The following is a 16,786-nucleotide window of genomic DNA, read 5'->3' as shown; positions in this document are numbered from 1 at the left end:
TATTGTTGCGTACCAATAAATATGCGCCGAAAGCCAAGGTGGTCGAAACATTGTGACTGGAACATTGTGAAGTCTCCTTGCTTCCCTGACTTCTCGTCATGAAAAATAACCACCAACAATTCTCAGTCGGAGAATAAATCTAGTTACCAGACTGAACAAACTTGAATTTTTAAAACGACTTCTGTGATATTATACCCTGCCTTATCATGTCTCTGGACCTTTCATGACGGACAACACTTCAAAAGTATTGATAACGCTGGAGGCTACTATCAGTGAAGAGCTGATGAGGTGAAGGGGTTGAATGGTAGCGGTACAAAACGGTGGGGCGGAAGAGCCGGTAGAGGGTGAAGGTTGACGATATCCTGTGGATGTTCAGTCGGGATTGTTATGCCTCTTTTAGTCATGTGGGATATCGTTGATCCCGTTCACCGGAGACTAGCGAATTATATTTCTACTGGTCGTGGAATACAAAGAGTAACCGGGATTCCCGAAGTTTATACAGTGCCAACGGTGGTCAACGTTCAATTACGAGTTAAGCGACTGCCCGAGAGGTGGTCCTTGAACGTTGACACGTGTGAGACATCGCCGAATCAGAATGTGATGTATAGTTACTACATAGGATCGTTTTATAACATGGGACTTCTTAGAGAATTTTGTGTGTTCCCGGAGTTTTTGTATAATTTTCGTACTCTAGATTAAATTGTTTCCGAGATATTGAATGTTGATGTTTGAAATCACGCAAAATGGGAAAATATACATGATGTGATGAAAAAGAACTGACACTTGTAGAAATATTTCTAGTGAACTTACATAATTTTAGCTTTTACCATTAGTTATTCTTATCTATTAGTTTTTGCTAGGCTTCAAAGACTTTGAAACTTTCCAGCTTGTTATAGTAACAAACAAGTAAAACTGGAGAATATAAGAGCAAGAGAAACTCGTTTCAGGCAATTCTCATCACAATAATAGAATATGTATTATAGTATATGTTATTTACACGACCCACATTGTGGGTCCCGGATGTATTAGAGGGCGAATTCCACTCAATACACCGAGTTAGATGCGTAGCATTATCGTTACAAATCTGCTGGTGCATATTATGCCTTTGTTACTGATTCCCCAAATTTCATATGAAACTTTATGGCCATCCATTTGCTCTAATTTCAAGCCCGTTACAAAACCACAGCATTCACGAACAAGACGTTAATAGTTCACTCATAACTTTTATTTTAGACTTTGCAGTTCGATAGCTTTTGTGAGACTGATGCACAAAAGCTTAGAGAAGTGATCTCTAAAAGGAATAAACGTTGACAATGACACCGAACGGCTAACAGTGCCCGATTCATCGTTGATATTTTTGTTCTACTTTGACCATATTACTTTTGCTTGTACTCATTTTATAGCTAAAAAAAACTCTCTTCGTGCTTGTAATACAATTTTTATTTGTTACGAATACATAGGACAATTTTTCACACCAATTTTGCATTGTATAACATGCAACGATGTTTTGATAAATTGTTAAATACTTTGCAATAACATTGTAACGCGTTTCTCACCCTACGATGGCATAAGAGTTTTGACTTACCTAGTCTTCGACCAGGAACGCGGTTAAGAATGCAACTAAGAAATTGGTTGTTGATACGACCGAAAAGGTTTTCCGAGAAACGAGGATGGAATTACTTCCGCGAGTCGCTGCGAATAAGCAAAATGTTCACAACTATGTAAGCCAGTGATTAGATGGTAATTTTCTACATACAGATTTTACGTGCAAAATTATGGAAGAATATTAGGTTGTTTGTTTTATCGATATTTTTGTTGGGATATAGTGCATTTTCTTTTGTACATTTCTGTTACAGCAGTTACATATTCTATTTGTTCCTTGTATCTTAACTTTTAAGGACTCCTCTCTTTATTTTTAAAGTAAAAACTAATTAAATTCATTTATTTTAATTTCGAAGTTCAAATTTGGAAATGTACATTTAGCTATTTCCACAATTTAAAGGCAATAGTTTCTAGCACGTTCAAAATTAAAAATAAAATACAACTTCTTAAATATCAGGTTTTAAGGAACTTTACTATTCTTCGATTTTATCAGTTGACGAATTTTCGTACAAAACTTTGCAGTAAAGTGGAAAAAATTATAATAGAAAGACTATAGTATATAATTTAGTATTGTATAATATAACAACAATAATGTAGTCTATAATTTAAATGCAATTTTCCTTTTGCATGTGACCATCAATAGTGTTAGGAGGTGACATCTTTTACTTTGCAAATTTCAAGAACCTACTTTTCTAAGGAAAAATTAACGTAATGCTCATACGGTGCATCATTTTCACTCTAGAATTGTAGGTAATGCTTAGGAAGCACAAACGTTGCATATCTTATTATAGATTGCAGTAAAGAAACGCCAACGATTTAATTACATTCAGATAACGTTGCATTTTTACAATGCTGGCGGTTTAAGCGTTAATAAATCTTGTATTCAGCATTTTTAAGAACTGTCTTCCTACACGTTCGACTAAATTAACTTCTCTCAACCTGTATGAAGGAAACTGACGTCATGTCGTAATATGTGGCAACAGTAAAAAATGATTCAAAGGTCAAGAACGTTAATGAATCTAACAGTTCACAACCGTACAAATCGTTTCAGTAACTTCGTCTGATTCAGGTTATACTGCAGCTCTAACCAGGAAAATCATTAGACCGCGAAAATCACGTTTGAACTTGAACGTGTGAAACTATAATATTGTTCTCGTCGTTCTGTTTTCCTTTAGTCATCCCATAAATCTTGGATCAAACATTAAATATTAGTAGACAATATATCGAAATAACACGAGCACGTAGTCGTTCAAAAATACCTTCCATGTATAAATTTATGTTATTAATATTATTAGTCATTACTGATCATAGTATTACTGTGTATCATTAATACTGTATTGTTCATATTATTAATAATATTTCCTTTTAAATAATCGTAAAATTTAAATTTTTATTTACCATGACATCACGAAATGTACTATCCTACGTACGTGTTATTAACAATGTTACCAAACTGCCCGATAAGAGATAAATATCATAGAAAACATACGTGCCAAACGAAGTTCATAAGAATTAATTATCTTTTCGGTAATGTATCTTTTAATAAATTCCTCTTCATTGGTGTTATCTCTCGCCCTCCCGCGTACTGTAATTTGTTTGAAAGATTGTTTCCGTCTATCGTTTGGTTACGTAACTTCACGATTATCGAGCACGGAGTGACTTGAAAATGTTAATCGTCGCTAGTGTTTTCTTTTTATTTATTTGCATTTTTGCTCGATGTTAATATATATGCGCGGAACTTCTGTTTTCGCGATGGTGCAGCGATATTCAAACAGACCAGTCGCGTGCGTGGGTCGCCCTATATGTGTTCCCTGCCTGACCAAATTCAAGCAAAAATAAACAGATTCAGTTAAAAATAGGCCTCGCACGATTGTAAAATTCTGCATGCTACGCAAACCGGCGTTGCCATTTACCAGGCAGCCAGTAATAACCGTTTAAAGGATCATTGCCAACTATCAACCTTTTCGAACTTTGTGATTTATATTTAAGTTGTAATTTCTCTCGTTTCCAGTGTTCTGTTTCTTCCGGTTATATTCCTCGTTGGCGGTGGGGGGACGATAAATAAATATCTATCGGGCAGTTGAGTAATCGCTCCGCAATAGCCCGTTGTTGACTGTATTGAGTTAAAAGGAAAATTTTCTTTTCTTTAGAAGATTCGTGGGGATCTATTTCCAATAATTTAAGTAGCATTATTAACAGCAATTGAGATTCGTGAAAATTTGAACGATCAAGTGCAATGTACTAAGTATAGAAATTAAGTTTTTACCATTTTAAACTTAAAATTAATTTAATCTTAGATAAACTTAACTTCATTTAATCCACTTAATATTCGTCGTTACTTAACGTAAGGCAATAAAGAATCTTATAATGATGAGAAACTTTTTTATTGTAATTCAGAATTGTAATTGGTTAAATGAATGGTGGGGTTTAAATATTTTTTATAATAACAAGACAGAATATCACGAATAAGAAAGGATGCTTTATTAGCACAGTAATATTGATTTTTATATATTTTTATAACAACGTGATTATCAATGGAATTGAGGGATCAAAAGTATTCTTTGTTATAGAATTCGAAGTATCCTTTGCAAGGAGAAAATAAATTTTAATAAGAGAACTATGTCGGTACTTTCAGTAAAATTCCAATAAATTCTCTACGCGCAGAACCATTGGAACACCCTATATATATACATATATATATTATATATCTATATATAAATTAACCTTTCTCAGAACATTTACACATACTTACCTGTACCATCTGACTCAGCATTAAACTCAACAGCCATGCATCTAAATTATTAATGGGACATATACAAATAATTAGTCTCCCATATTTTGTCCTTTATTTATATTCTTTTAGAATGTTACATCTGTAACGTATTTTTATTTATTTTAAAAAATATTTTAATAACAATTTTGTTACATAAGTAAAAATTATTTGTGTCTCGCTTATCTGGCATGACATAATGAACACGTTCGTCAGCCGCCAAAGCCACATCAATATTGACCCGTGTTTCCTGCGTTAATAAAAAAGTCACGGAATAAACAATGACTTCTAATCTGAGAACTGTCCGAACTTCTATTTCATTTGATATTCTACTTACAAGCGAATATGATAATGAAATGATAATAAATCGAATACAGTTTATAAATAAATCTCACTATGTTTCAGAATATGTATTGCTTTCAGTTCAATCATTAATAAATAATAACATTTTATTTTGAAACATATTTGACAAAGAAATTTTATAGCGGGTCAGATATGGTATATATTTATTTTGAAATTTATCGCAAACAGCTCTAGATAGGTTTATGACAATTTTAAAGCATGAATAATTATTATTTTGTGAAACGATTACAATGTATTGTTTGAAGCAAATACAAGTACTGTTGTAGTTTAAATTTGATTACTTTTCGGAATTTAATATTTTCTTTGTAACACGCTGTAGTCTTGTAATAAATTCATGATACTGATCAAAAATATATGTATACATATGAGTCGCTCAAAAACCAATGCGGTTAAGTCCATTTTTTTATATTTTCTGATTTTTGCAAATTTTAATGGAATAAATAATATGCTTTTTAGTTATTAAAGGATTTACTCGTTTTTTTTCGTTTTTTTCCGGGTCAGAAAATTCTTCTTTTTATAGCTACTGAATATGTCATATAACAATTTCAGAAGCCAAAATATTAATTTTCTCAATTTTCAAGACAAAGTTATAACATGTTTTTTTTTTTATTTAAGAATGTGTACAAAATGAATAGTCACTGTGTGGCAAAAAGTGGACTGTCCCTCTTACGTCGATACAGCCATCCGCCTTTTAACCTATTTGCATCATCAGTGCATACGTGCACGTCTAGACCACGTTCATATTGTCAATGAACAACATAATGGTCGCGAACGTGTTAGAAGTTGCATGAACATCTCATAATTCAACTATATTTTAAAACAATATTTTTCCAAACTACTTGCAAAATTTAAGAATCATAAAAATTGTACTTGCATACGATACAACCGTAATATTGCGAGTAACCATGACAAAAATTACTAAAACACCATTAAAATAAAGTCGAACGTATGCCTGAGTACAAAACCTTTAAGTCATAATAAATAAAAAAAAAGGAGAACCTAAATAATTTCCATAAATCCAAAGATTCACAGTTAGTAGAGCTAAACGATAGGGTGTCGGAGACAAGGTGAAGGGTGCTAAAAAAAGCGTCGGTTGGTCAAAGGTGCGCGGTGTATATCACGCCATACACGGCCAGTCGCGATACAAGGTGACACACCGCAACCGTGATCGGCCAGGTTTCACCGGTATTTGTTGATTGTGGGATGCTGCCAACTCGACGCGCGAGCACTCCGCCACTTAACCGCTGTGCCCATCGGCTGGCTACCACCACCAGGATATTTCTAGTCGGCTCGGTCGCGACTTACTAGTTGATGATCGGTGTGTGCGCTCGGATCGTCGTCCGCGTGTACTGTTCCGTGCCGTGCTGTTCCGGTAGCTCAAACTCAATCAGATCCAGTGTAGTGCCACTTTTCCGGCTCTAGTTTTTACCCCGTGTTAAACGTGGATCGCAGTCCCTTTTAATAAGAGGCTAAGTCCCTGTGACGAATGTGAACGATCGAGATGAGCGAAAGGAGAAAGATACCACCGCCGTCACGGAAACGGGTCGCCGAGGAGTCAGCAACCAGGTCAAGGGAACCGATCAAGCCGCCGAGGACGAGGCACCAGCCGGTTCGCGCCTACGAAACTGGACAGCCGACCCGCGTTAATGAGACTGCCCAGCAAATCCGAGTCAATGAAACCAGCCAGTCAATCCGAGTCAACGAAATCCAGAAGCCGATCCGGGTCCAAGAGACCAGCAAAGCGGATCATGTCCAAGAGACCAGCAAACCGAACCGTGTTAATGAGACCACCAGCCAACCGATCCGCGTCAACGAGACTAGCCAGCGGCACATAAACCGTGGTGCGCTCGATATACACCTGCGATACGCATGATCGCTCAAGTACCCGGCTAGGTAGAGTCTGCCGATTAGTCCCGGTCTAGTTTTGAAATTCTCTACCTGGACTACTGGAATGTCTTGATAACGGGTTGATCGACCGGTCGATCCGATTGCGATCTCAGTACAACTGTGATATGACGAGACGGAGGAAGACGAAATGTATATCTCCCATAGTTTTGACGCTAGATTTGATAGGTGATCAGAGTGACCAGGTTTAGTTCATAGATTTATAATTGTTGGGGCCCTAAAAGTGTCTTTGTGGGAAACTATTAAGTAAATTTTTTTACTGTGAATCCTGCGATAAATGTTGTCTGATACAATTGTAATGAATTTAGTTTCATTGCAGGGTACTTCTAGTGTTGAAGATACTCGCGAAAATTTTAGTCCATTCGCAGAAGTTGAAGTGAAGTTATCTTAAATTGCATTGAAATCTGTATATCATTGATTTCCTGAAGATTTCCCTTTGTTGTAAATGCATAAAGTTTCAGTCTATAACATAAATCACACAGGAGATCGAACGTGGCCTAAATTCGATTCAGAGCACCCATGTTTCTAGTGCTGGCACAATCTAGGACCAGCGTCACTTAAACCCGATTTCGTGATGTTGTAAACATCTTTTTCGGTTCTGTGGCGTACGATTGGCTTATTACCAGAACAAGACGAAATTTGCTATAATGGAGTCTGTCGGTCGAAACACGGCCCCTAAAATACAGCCGTGACATAAAATCGCTTAAATGTGATACCGAGTACAGTTTGGGTTCAATAGAATCCCAAGGGTTTTGATTGTGATGAGAATTGGCCTGTCGCCAGATATACGCGAACGAATCCGGGAATGCTCGAAGCATACCGGCGGAGCGATATGATGGTTTAAGTACGGGATAAAATAAAGTAGAACTCGTATATGGAGACTGGCTTATTACCAGAAACCACGAATAGTAACCCCCGTTACGTAATATTTGGTTCCGTTTATGGATCTGCCCGTGTCTCGATTAGAATGATAAAATCTTGTGGCGCGGAATCCAGCGATGATTCCTGTTGGGAGTTAATTTAGATTCTCGTCGGTCTAAAAGCGGCCAATGCTATACGTATGCGTGATAGTTTTAGGCTCGGCAGTGGGATTTTCAGGCAACCCTCCAATAGATGCTTCTGCTTTCAGGAATATAATTTTGTCGTTATGTTACTGTTGAAAAACACTTTTCATTTTGTGTTCTTATCTGGTTGGTTAAACAATGTCGCTTTTCTTTTCACTGAGTAAATCTTACAATTAAATCCATTGGAAGATCGTAGAAAGTCGTTGGAAAACATGGGCAACGCATAGTTTAATGCAGCTTGATTTAATAAAGTGAAATTTGTGTTCAAACCTTGTTGAAAGTTTTTAGCTGACTTAATAATCTTTAGTGAAGAGTTAACATGGATTTTCTAGTGGAGAAGATGCGAATGGTTATTAGTAAGAAACCATTATTTAATAATAGAGTATAGTGTCTTATTTCTCCATCTCTTTTTTATTTTTTTTGTGTATATTTTGAGTGATTGAACAGTTTTTGTGGTCGATAATGTTTGTAGATCCATAGCGGAAAAGATAAAGCTACTGTTTTAGAGAGTAAAAGTTCTTTCAAGTGGGTGCAGGCATGATTGCTTTCGTTATAATGTTAGAAAATGTGAAATTAGGGGTGGGGTTAAATCATTTTACTATTTCTATTTTTACTAGTAAGGTGCAGATCAAAATATTTTTACGAAAGTAATGTATCTAACTTTGTTTTCATCTTCAAAACTTCATTGGTTTTTTAATTGTACTCGTATAAATAGTTTTCGTACAAAATTCTGTATTCTCTTTTGATAAATGACTGAATTGTCTCACAATTTTTAAAAAACACTTCATGAATGTCTTACATGCAGAGAATCAGTTAGTTTCCATTCTGTCTCCCATTGTTACATTAGTTGATCTTTTGACTCCTTCATTAATTTTTCCTGTTTAACGGTCTGATTAGCCTGGTCATTATCTGGAACTTAAATACGATTAACCTTGCCTCCTTCGTCCATGATCTTATAGTGATTCAAGGGTTTGGATTGGAATGTTTTTGAATTAGGAATGATAACAGTATGAATGTACAATGTAATTTTGAGGGTATACTTGAAAGCATGTAATTTATCTGGAGAGATCGATGCATTGTTTATGATTTTCTTTTGCAATGAATATTTAGTTACTGCAAAACCAGTTTCAGATTCGGATTGATACTACATCTATCGATGTAGGTACATGTATATTCTTTGTGGCGTTCAGTAACTCTATTGTTAACTTACAGAAAAGAACTGGGTTAATTTTACCACAGTTAATTCCATATTGTAATATGACTTTCGCGACTCCTTTAGAGATAGCCCTGAAGTGTTTAATATTAAGATCTTGTTTGTGCATCCTACAGTAAAAAGGTTTTGATGTAGGTATACTGCAGTTGGTTGTATTTAGTTAAGAACCGGTTTACGCAGGCGTTGCGAGAAGTTGGTTTGTTGGGGACAGGAGAAATTTTTGTAGCCCGAATTAAACCGAGGAGTTCTCTTCTGTAATTCAGAGAAGGTTCGTTTATTTCATGTATAAGGCTGGGAATAGAATTTGCTCTCAATGTTTCTGTTGTTATTCTTAACCTTTGGAGCACCGGTATTTTTTTATGAAAATTTGGTGTATATGTGTGTGCGTGTTTTTTCAACAAATTTTTGCATCTATTCAACGTACATGCTGTACACAATTTCAAGATTTGTACAAAGCCTGAAGGAGAGCTTTAATAGTCCTCTGGGATCCCTGAATTGGTTTTTGTTGAGGTTGCTAAGCATTCCTGGGTAGTGGAATTTGAAGATTCATTTTTGCAGTGGTGGTACTTATACTTAGAAAATATCATTAGTCGAATAGCAGAATTATTCGTGTACTAGGCATTAATGTATGAAAATTAGAATAGAATTGCCGATGAACTACATAATGGGTGACTGAGTGTATTCACATATCTACTGAATCAAAATGAAACACTGACACTATTGGAGCACGCATGTTTTATCTCTATAAAAACTTGAAGCACATTAAAAACCAAGACAGTTTGAATGGTGTCTCTACCTGGAATTGCCAAGAACTGTTAATTCAATAAAATCACTTAACCACTTGCGGTAGAGTTTAAACGGGGTCTGCGTGAACCATAGCGTGCCTTAAATGTCATAATACTCAGTTGAGAACAATCATTTGTAACGTAGTGAATGTACATTACCTTTATAATCATAGTAGATGCACTGCATTAAATAAAAAAAAACAAGTGGAAAATTTGTTGAAACCATAATATCAAACCGTGAAAGCTTAATTATTTAGAAATATTACTATCGAGCTTTTGTTCATGAATCATTTTGTTTGTAATGGTTATCGAATTTTACGCATTTTTAATGTCTACAAATTTTTAAAAAATTTGTAAAGCATAAATTTTAATTGTTGATTAAACCAATCATAGCCACGCATTTCAAAGTCAGAAAATTGTTTCATTTTATCGAAATAGAACTTTTATTTGACACTCAATTATTTACTCATAAAATCACCATATTTTAGCTATTGATTCAAAAACTAGAAATATTCTATTCCCACTGTTATTTCACAAACGCAGTTTAAACTATACTAATTTGATGTTCATTCAAATAACGTTGATGCATTATTTAAAAAATGCTGTTAAATGTAGAGAATTAAAAAGTACTCGGTACAATACAAGAATGACTATAAAAAAATATAATGATTGCACGCGTTATCCATGTCTTCGACACTATAAAAAATACTTTAATATAAAAATTCAAAATAGTATTTTTCATAAATTCCAGCATCGTTAATTACTATCAAGTATCAAATTCAAATTTGTTATCAAACTTAGCTTGAATGGTATCAGCCACATTCAAGTCTTTAAACTTTCTCATTCAGCGAAAATCTTTGTCGATCAGTGACACCATTCTTGATGCTCAGTGTCTACTATGTTTAAGGCTCGATTAATAAGAATTTTTGGAATATTATGTTTGAAGCTAGATTTTATCTTCACCATCAGATAATGGTCGGTATTTGAACCTAGTAATAAGAGTATCATTTAAATGCACCTATTTAAGAGCGAGATACGATAAACGTACGCGAGCAATGCATGCAACCAAAATAGATGAGAAGGAAACAGGTGGAACTAAATGCGCTGTTAAAAATTTGCTTTCAGCCGAGAAAGTTGCGATGACGACCTTAGACGAGAATGTGAACCGTGTGCCACAGCTGTGTACAGAGAACGAACCGCTAGCTGGTGAGTCTTTTTCCCTTTTGCCTTTTTCATTTTTCGCATTCTCTTCGGCGTTTCGTTTGCCTTTTGATCCTAACCGATGTTTCCTGCCTTTCTACCTTAAAGAATTTAAAAAGTCGCTTTTTAAACCTTTGCAGCACTATGTAACGTGAGTTGGACATTTTTGATGTTGAACTTTAATAGACCCTTCGTAACACATACCGTTCGATTTATCATTAACAATTGTACAATTCGAATTTTACTGTTTATACCTTGTTGAATTTGTCTAGTCAAATGTGTAAAAATTGTACTCAAAGGATTAACTTCTCGGAACAGTATTTTTTTTAACCCCTTGTGGCATGAAAATATTTACAAATGTTACTGTTTTCATTAACTACAAACTACTGTTTTCATTAACTACAAGCTACTACAAATCAAGCATGCTTAGATTAAGAAAAATCTAATTTAATTATTAGAATAATTGTTTACATTTTTATTCTTATTATTTTTATTCTAAAATCAAGATAGTATTATAGGATAAAATCAGAATGATGTGATTCAAGACGTAAAAGAGTTAAATTATTGCATGTTGCTTTGAGTACATAATTTACAAGAGCTGTTCCGTCGTGGAACAAGGGGCCTTTCGGGATACCGAGGACCGCGGCACGTCGATACACGGTTCTGGTTTATGACACGGGCGCAAACACGATCGAGCGTTCGGGACAGTTGATCCGGGGCCCGGCTTCGGCCATTGTGCAAGTCAGCCTCGCATTTTCTGTCCCGTACAAAATTCGCCCCTGTCATAAACCAGACAAATTCTCGCGCAGCGGCGAGGATTACCCGCGGCCATGGGTACGTGCCCGTACTTAGGTGGGCACGTGCACATGGGCCCACGTAACGGGGTTTTCGTCGCTGACTAACCGAACGTGCGCGCAACAGCGAGGACTACCTGCGGACAAGGGTGCGTACTCACATCGGGGTACACCCTTGCACGTTCGTCAAGGTAGCGGTATTTTCTCGCTGTTGCCAAACGTATTTTTTACTCGAAACTTCGTCGATCTCTTGTTCCCACTCCGTCAGCATCCCCCTCCGTACATCCGAAGGAGGGGTAAGAAAGTTGACTTGTGGGTGCAAGAGTTCCGACGAAGGTTAGTCATCCATCCGCATTCGACAAGTCAGTTATACATCCGCATTCGATAAGACAGTCATACATCCGCATTCGACAAGTCAGTTAGACATCCGCATTCGTCAAGACAGTCATACACACGCATTCGACAAAACTGTTCTTTCCATAGTTCACGACACGCGTTCGACAAATAGAGTTCTCGTACAACATTCGGAAAACTCAATCACGCATCATCTTCGAGTCTATCACACGACAGACTCGTACAAAATTCTCGATTCGAACAAAACGTAACGCGAACACGCGACCACTGCTCTACCGACGGATCCAGGTGCCCAAGATTAATTTGGCGGGCATCACACGTCGATCGTAGCGTAACAATTTCTGGTTATACGAACCGGATCTGCTAACTACGACACACTACACATTTTTGGTCCTTCGAGCCGGATTTGCTACCTACGATCCCACATAACAAGAGCTATGTACAATTGTATATTAAATATGTGCCTAATTTTTTATTTAGAAGGTTTTCTAATATATAATCCTAATCACTAAACCACCATCATAAAATTGTTATGTAGTGAAAACTCTTTGATTAATACAGCAGACTATACGTACAATCTGCCATTTATACTGTCAGCCACCTGAAATCTTGTCCTTACATCAGATATATTTTACATCTTATTATAACAAATATTTTATCTTTTTATAAAATATGATTACTTACACATGAGTGACATGGCAGTTAAAGTATCAATATCGATCATTATCACCTTACTCATCCTTAAAGAAACATAGTTTTCAAATTCTCATAAAAGACTTCAACACTGTCCCGAATCGTCATATCTGCCAATTTCGTTTAAATTGTACGAAAAACGGGCTCCTGATTAACAAGTTTCCTGCAAAAAATAACACACTCTGGAGCTTGATAAACATGTAAAAATCACAAAAAAATTGTTTCGCTTTTTGTGAGCTAAAAATATGTTTGCTATTATTGTAAAGATCCAAACAATCACACTTCGACTGCCAGGTCTAACTGAATTTTCTCGATTGTACATCGAGCGAACCGAGTTCAATCATTTATAGAATCTATCTATAAGATGCAAGAAGATTAAAAGAGTAATCGCTACGGGAAACCTCAGCTTTCCGCTTTTTGTCCCATTAAGAAACATGTTTTGACGGTTATTTTGATGAGATTTTAATGGGATTTTGATGGGATTTTGATATGTGTTGGTTCGACAGCCAACACGTTAATGAGAAAACTATCCATCAGCCTAGAAGTGAGTCTTACCACGTACCGTTTTCAGTACACGCTTTCCAAGGAACGTGTTACTCCTGCTACAAATCAGGTAATTAACATTCCTGTGTTCCCCTTGTCGTGCAAAAAGCTTAGGGTACGGGCATTCCGGTTCCCGCGAAAGTCCTGGAGGCCCCGCCGGCCGCTCCTTAATACGGTCTTACCAGCGGGGGCCAATTGCACCGTTGCATTTCCCTTCTTTTCCAATTCAGCCGGTTGGCTTGACGGTTAATTGAATTTCCGTATTTCGTTTTTATTCGTTTCGTCGGCGCCATCGCACCCCCTCTAACTGTTCCAGATGAGAAATTCGACGCCCTGTATTTACGAGTTTAATGCGGTAATGATTCGTGTAAATGGAAGATTGCAAGGTGGAGTACGTGCCGCCTAGTGGCGGGGACGGGCGCGTATTTTGCAAACGACGACGACGACGATGATGGCGGGGGGGGGGGGGGGGAGTAGTCGGGAAGGCGTATAAAAGGAGACGACGGAAGGGTGAAGGCAGGGTGAATTAGCGTTCGCGCAAGTATAATTGGCCGTTCGCTCGCAATAAGTAATCGCTCGGGGCTCCCTCGGAGAAGACGTTTCGTCACGTGAGATTGGAACGCTCCGGTTCGTTTGAGGCTCTTCTCGCAGTTGACGCTGAAACTTGCTCTCGATCCACTCTTCGCCTCAAATAAGACGCTTGTGTGTCAGGGAGCCAAGCTCTGGGAATCGCGTGACTCCTCGTACCATCGAGGAAAAGAGAGTCGAGAATAATAAAAATAAACGTAGATTTATTTCGTAGATTTTGTTTAAATAATTAGGTGTATTATAATTTTATTCGTCTTTTGGGTGAAGTTTCGTTAACCTGGTACTATTGAAATTTGTATGAATGTTTAGTAATAATCAAGTAATAATGTGTTACTTTTGAGGTTTTCGGTTGGTGCTGTTGAAGGAGTTCATAAAAACCATCGCCAATAAATGAATTAATTGATTTTTTATTTTTATTGATCTTCATGTGCTGAATATTGGTTTAGGAACTATTTTTCCCTTCCACCCTTAGTTTTGGAGAAATTGATTTTTGAAGAAAAGATTTTCAAATTTCTTTATTATTTGTGGGTTAGGTATGTAAAAGTTACTCAAACGTTTTTTCAGAGAAATCAATTTTAAACTCACTTTAATGAGACAATACAGACATTGTTAACGTTGTAAACGTTTGAACATATTTAAACAATTCGGAAACCGAGCAAGACACCCGTCGCGCAATTTTTCCGTATATTTTTTAATTGATTTTGAAAACCTGGAGGCTGTGACAAAATCTAACTACACCGTGCGATGGAACAGGCCATTTTTGCACGGAGACCATCAGAGAAAACTGCAGCAGAGATTTCGTTTTCGATTGTGGAAATAAAATAGCGCTTGGGATTACCTTCAGCGCAACGCAACCATTTTGTTCATACAATTGTATTAACTTGTTTCTTTGTTGTATTTATTATTTACAAATTATTTTATCATGGAAATAATAAGCTAGAAAGGAGTATTCCGTTAGTATACTTCAAAAGTGTTTTTTCTTGTATGTAACATATTTTATGATATCCAACGATCTAATTTTACAAAATATTTTATTTTACTTAAAAACATTAATATCCAGATTTCGTTTGTGTCTAATATAATTTATCTTTCATGTAGTCAGCAATTTACAAGTCACCATTTAAACTATTCAAATTGTATTTCATACCGTATTAAATTGTAATTCTAAAAATTATCTGTAAGGGAGACGGACTATGGTCCCGCGTCCTTGTGGCTAGTCACATAAATAATCATGTTTCACTACTCTTCAACGTTTCGCTGAACTCCCCGAATAACTCGGTGTTATTGTGGGTAAATTGTATTACTATCATTGTAATAATATTGAGAAATTTAAGATTATTGAATATTGAATATTTGAGTAAGAACTATGAGTCAGTTAAACAAATTTCCACGCGTCCGTTTCAAATATTCATTCGTAAAATTCACTGAATACATATTTGACTAACAGTTTAACGTAGAATAACATGGTTTCGGTAAAAATTTCATTGTTTACACAGGCGAACCTGTATTTGCAGTTTTCTAATTAAAGAACTAAACGAAATTTTTAATGACGGGAAATAAAACGAAAATAATTATTATATAAACGGAAATTTATAATCAGTGTGTATAAACAATTTTTTATATTCTAACGTATGGTAAAAGAAAAACTTGTACAAATAATTTTAGATGTGCTTCTTTAATTACAATGATATCAGTATTGAAAGTAAAATTGTATTTTTCTTTGTTTCTTGTTTTTCCGCGAATCTAGGTCGATGAACAATGAAATCTATATCTCACCTACAGTGAAATCCATTGTAGTGGGAAGAAATTCTCCGAATACCTCGAATGCTCGGAACACCGTTCGTATAAACAACGGCGTACACGTAACTCAGCTAACAATACGATTCACGTGCGATTATATGTATATTATAAAATCAAATCGAAAGTAAATCGTGAGAGACTTCCGCGTGCTTTATCATTTGAACGGTATTCACGCACCAGATACATAATCGCGTGCCACAGAAACAGTACTTGAAAGGCAAAGTACAGGAAACCCTTGAGATTCACATTTATTATTGAATAATTATTACCTGTGTCTATGTCGAGGTTTCTTTATCTCTAGACATAGAAATAAAACGTGGTAATTTTTAAATTATTCAATTAAAAAACATGGAATAATTGACTTTTTCATTTATTGCTTTGTTGATGCACCATTTCAAGAGTATTCACTATATAAAAGAATATAATGGTTCACCGCTGTTAACACCGATGATTCGGCAATTTCACTTTCCCCTAATTATGCATACACTTTTTGTTACCTTTTAATACCTTAAAGGCAACTGTTCGTAACTGGTGAAGGATTATTGTTTGGTGATTTTATTGTTTTTGAAATTTACATTTTAGCATTTCATTAAACAATCAACCCTCGAATGCGGTGAATTGGTTCCGTATTGTTTAAAACTATGTTATACGAGACTTCGAGGACATACGAGTGTAATAACAGCAAACTTTAAAGAAATCGTAGAGTTCCTTATCTTTTTGTACTCGGATTGTTGCAATTTTTGGTCATGTTATTTGAAAGTCAATGAAACTCAAGTATTTACATTTCGTGTTATTCGAGGGTTGCCTGTATTTCAACTGTCCTCGAAATGTAAAGTAACTCTCGCGTTAAGTAAATCCCGTAACGGATCAGTATATTTCAAGCAAATCGCATTGTTTAACCGGAATCCTTGAGCAGACGAGGAGGACGTGTTCTGGCAACTGTTTAAATCCTGTAGCTCTACCAGTTGCTCTGATCCACGTGTCACAGGTCAACGCGTTACATACGTAAGTGGTAGCGGTTGCTCTCGGATTGTTTGTTCTCCTGCCGCATGGAATAAATTGCACGGTCACATACAAGTCCATGTGACTGGACAATTCGATTGTGTTACGAC

The 16,786-nt window shown here is 36.2% G+C and overlaps 1 protein-coding gene across 4 annotated transcripts in view; it reads left to right on the top strand.

Annotated features, from left to right (window-relative positions):
• The window catches only part of atl (atlastin GTPase), a 30,949-nt gene that overhangs the window by 7,464 nt on the left and 6,699 nt on the right, over positions 1 to 16,786 (top strand). The window contains exons 1-2 of one of the 4 annotated variants that reach the window (XM_076369935.1): positions 5,907 to 6,573; positions 10,828 to 10,908. In XM_076369935.1, coding sequence (XP_076226050.1) covers positions 6,237 to 6,573; positions 10,828 to 10,908 — 418 coding nt within the window. In that variant the 5' untranslated portion in view covers positions 5,907 to 6,236. Of the gene's footprint in view, positions 1 to 5,906; positions 6,577 to 10,827; positions 10,909 to 16,786 lie in introns of those variants that run through there. The other 3 variants (XM_031975864.2, XM_031975865.2, XM_031975866.2) reach the window with 3 other exon arrangements.

The sequence above is a fragment of the Nomia melanderi genome, chromosome 8 (assembly GCF_051020985.1).
Source record: "Nomia melanderi isolate GNS246 chromosome 8, iyNomMela1, whole genome shotgun sequence".
Lineage (NCBI taxonomy): Eukaryota > Metazoa > Arthropoda > Insecta > Hymenoptera > Halictidae > Nomia > Nomia melanderi.
The sequence above is the reverse complement of the archived record's forward strand: the minus strand, read 5'-3'. Positions and strand labels throughout refer to the sequence as shown.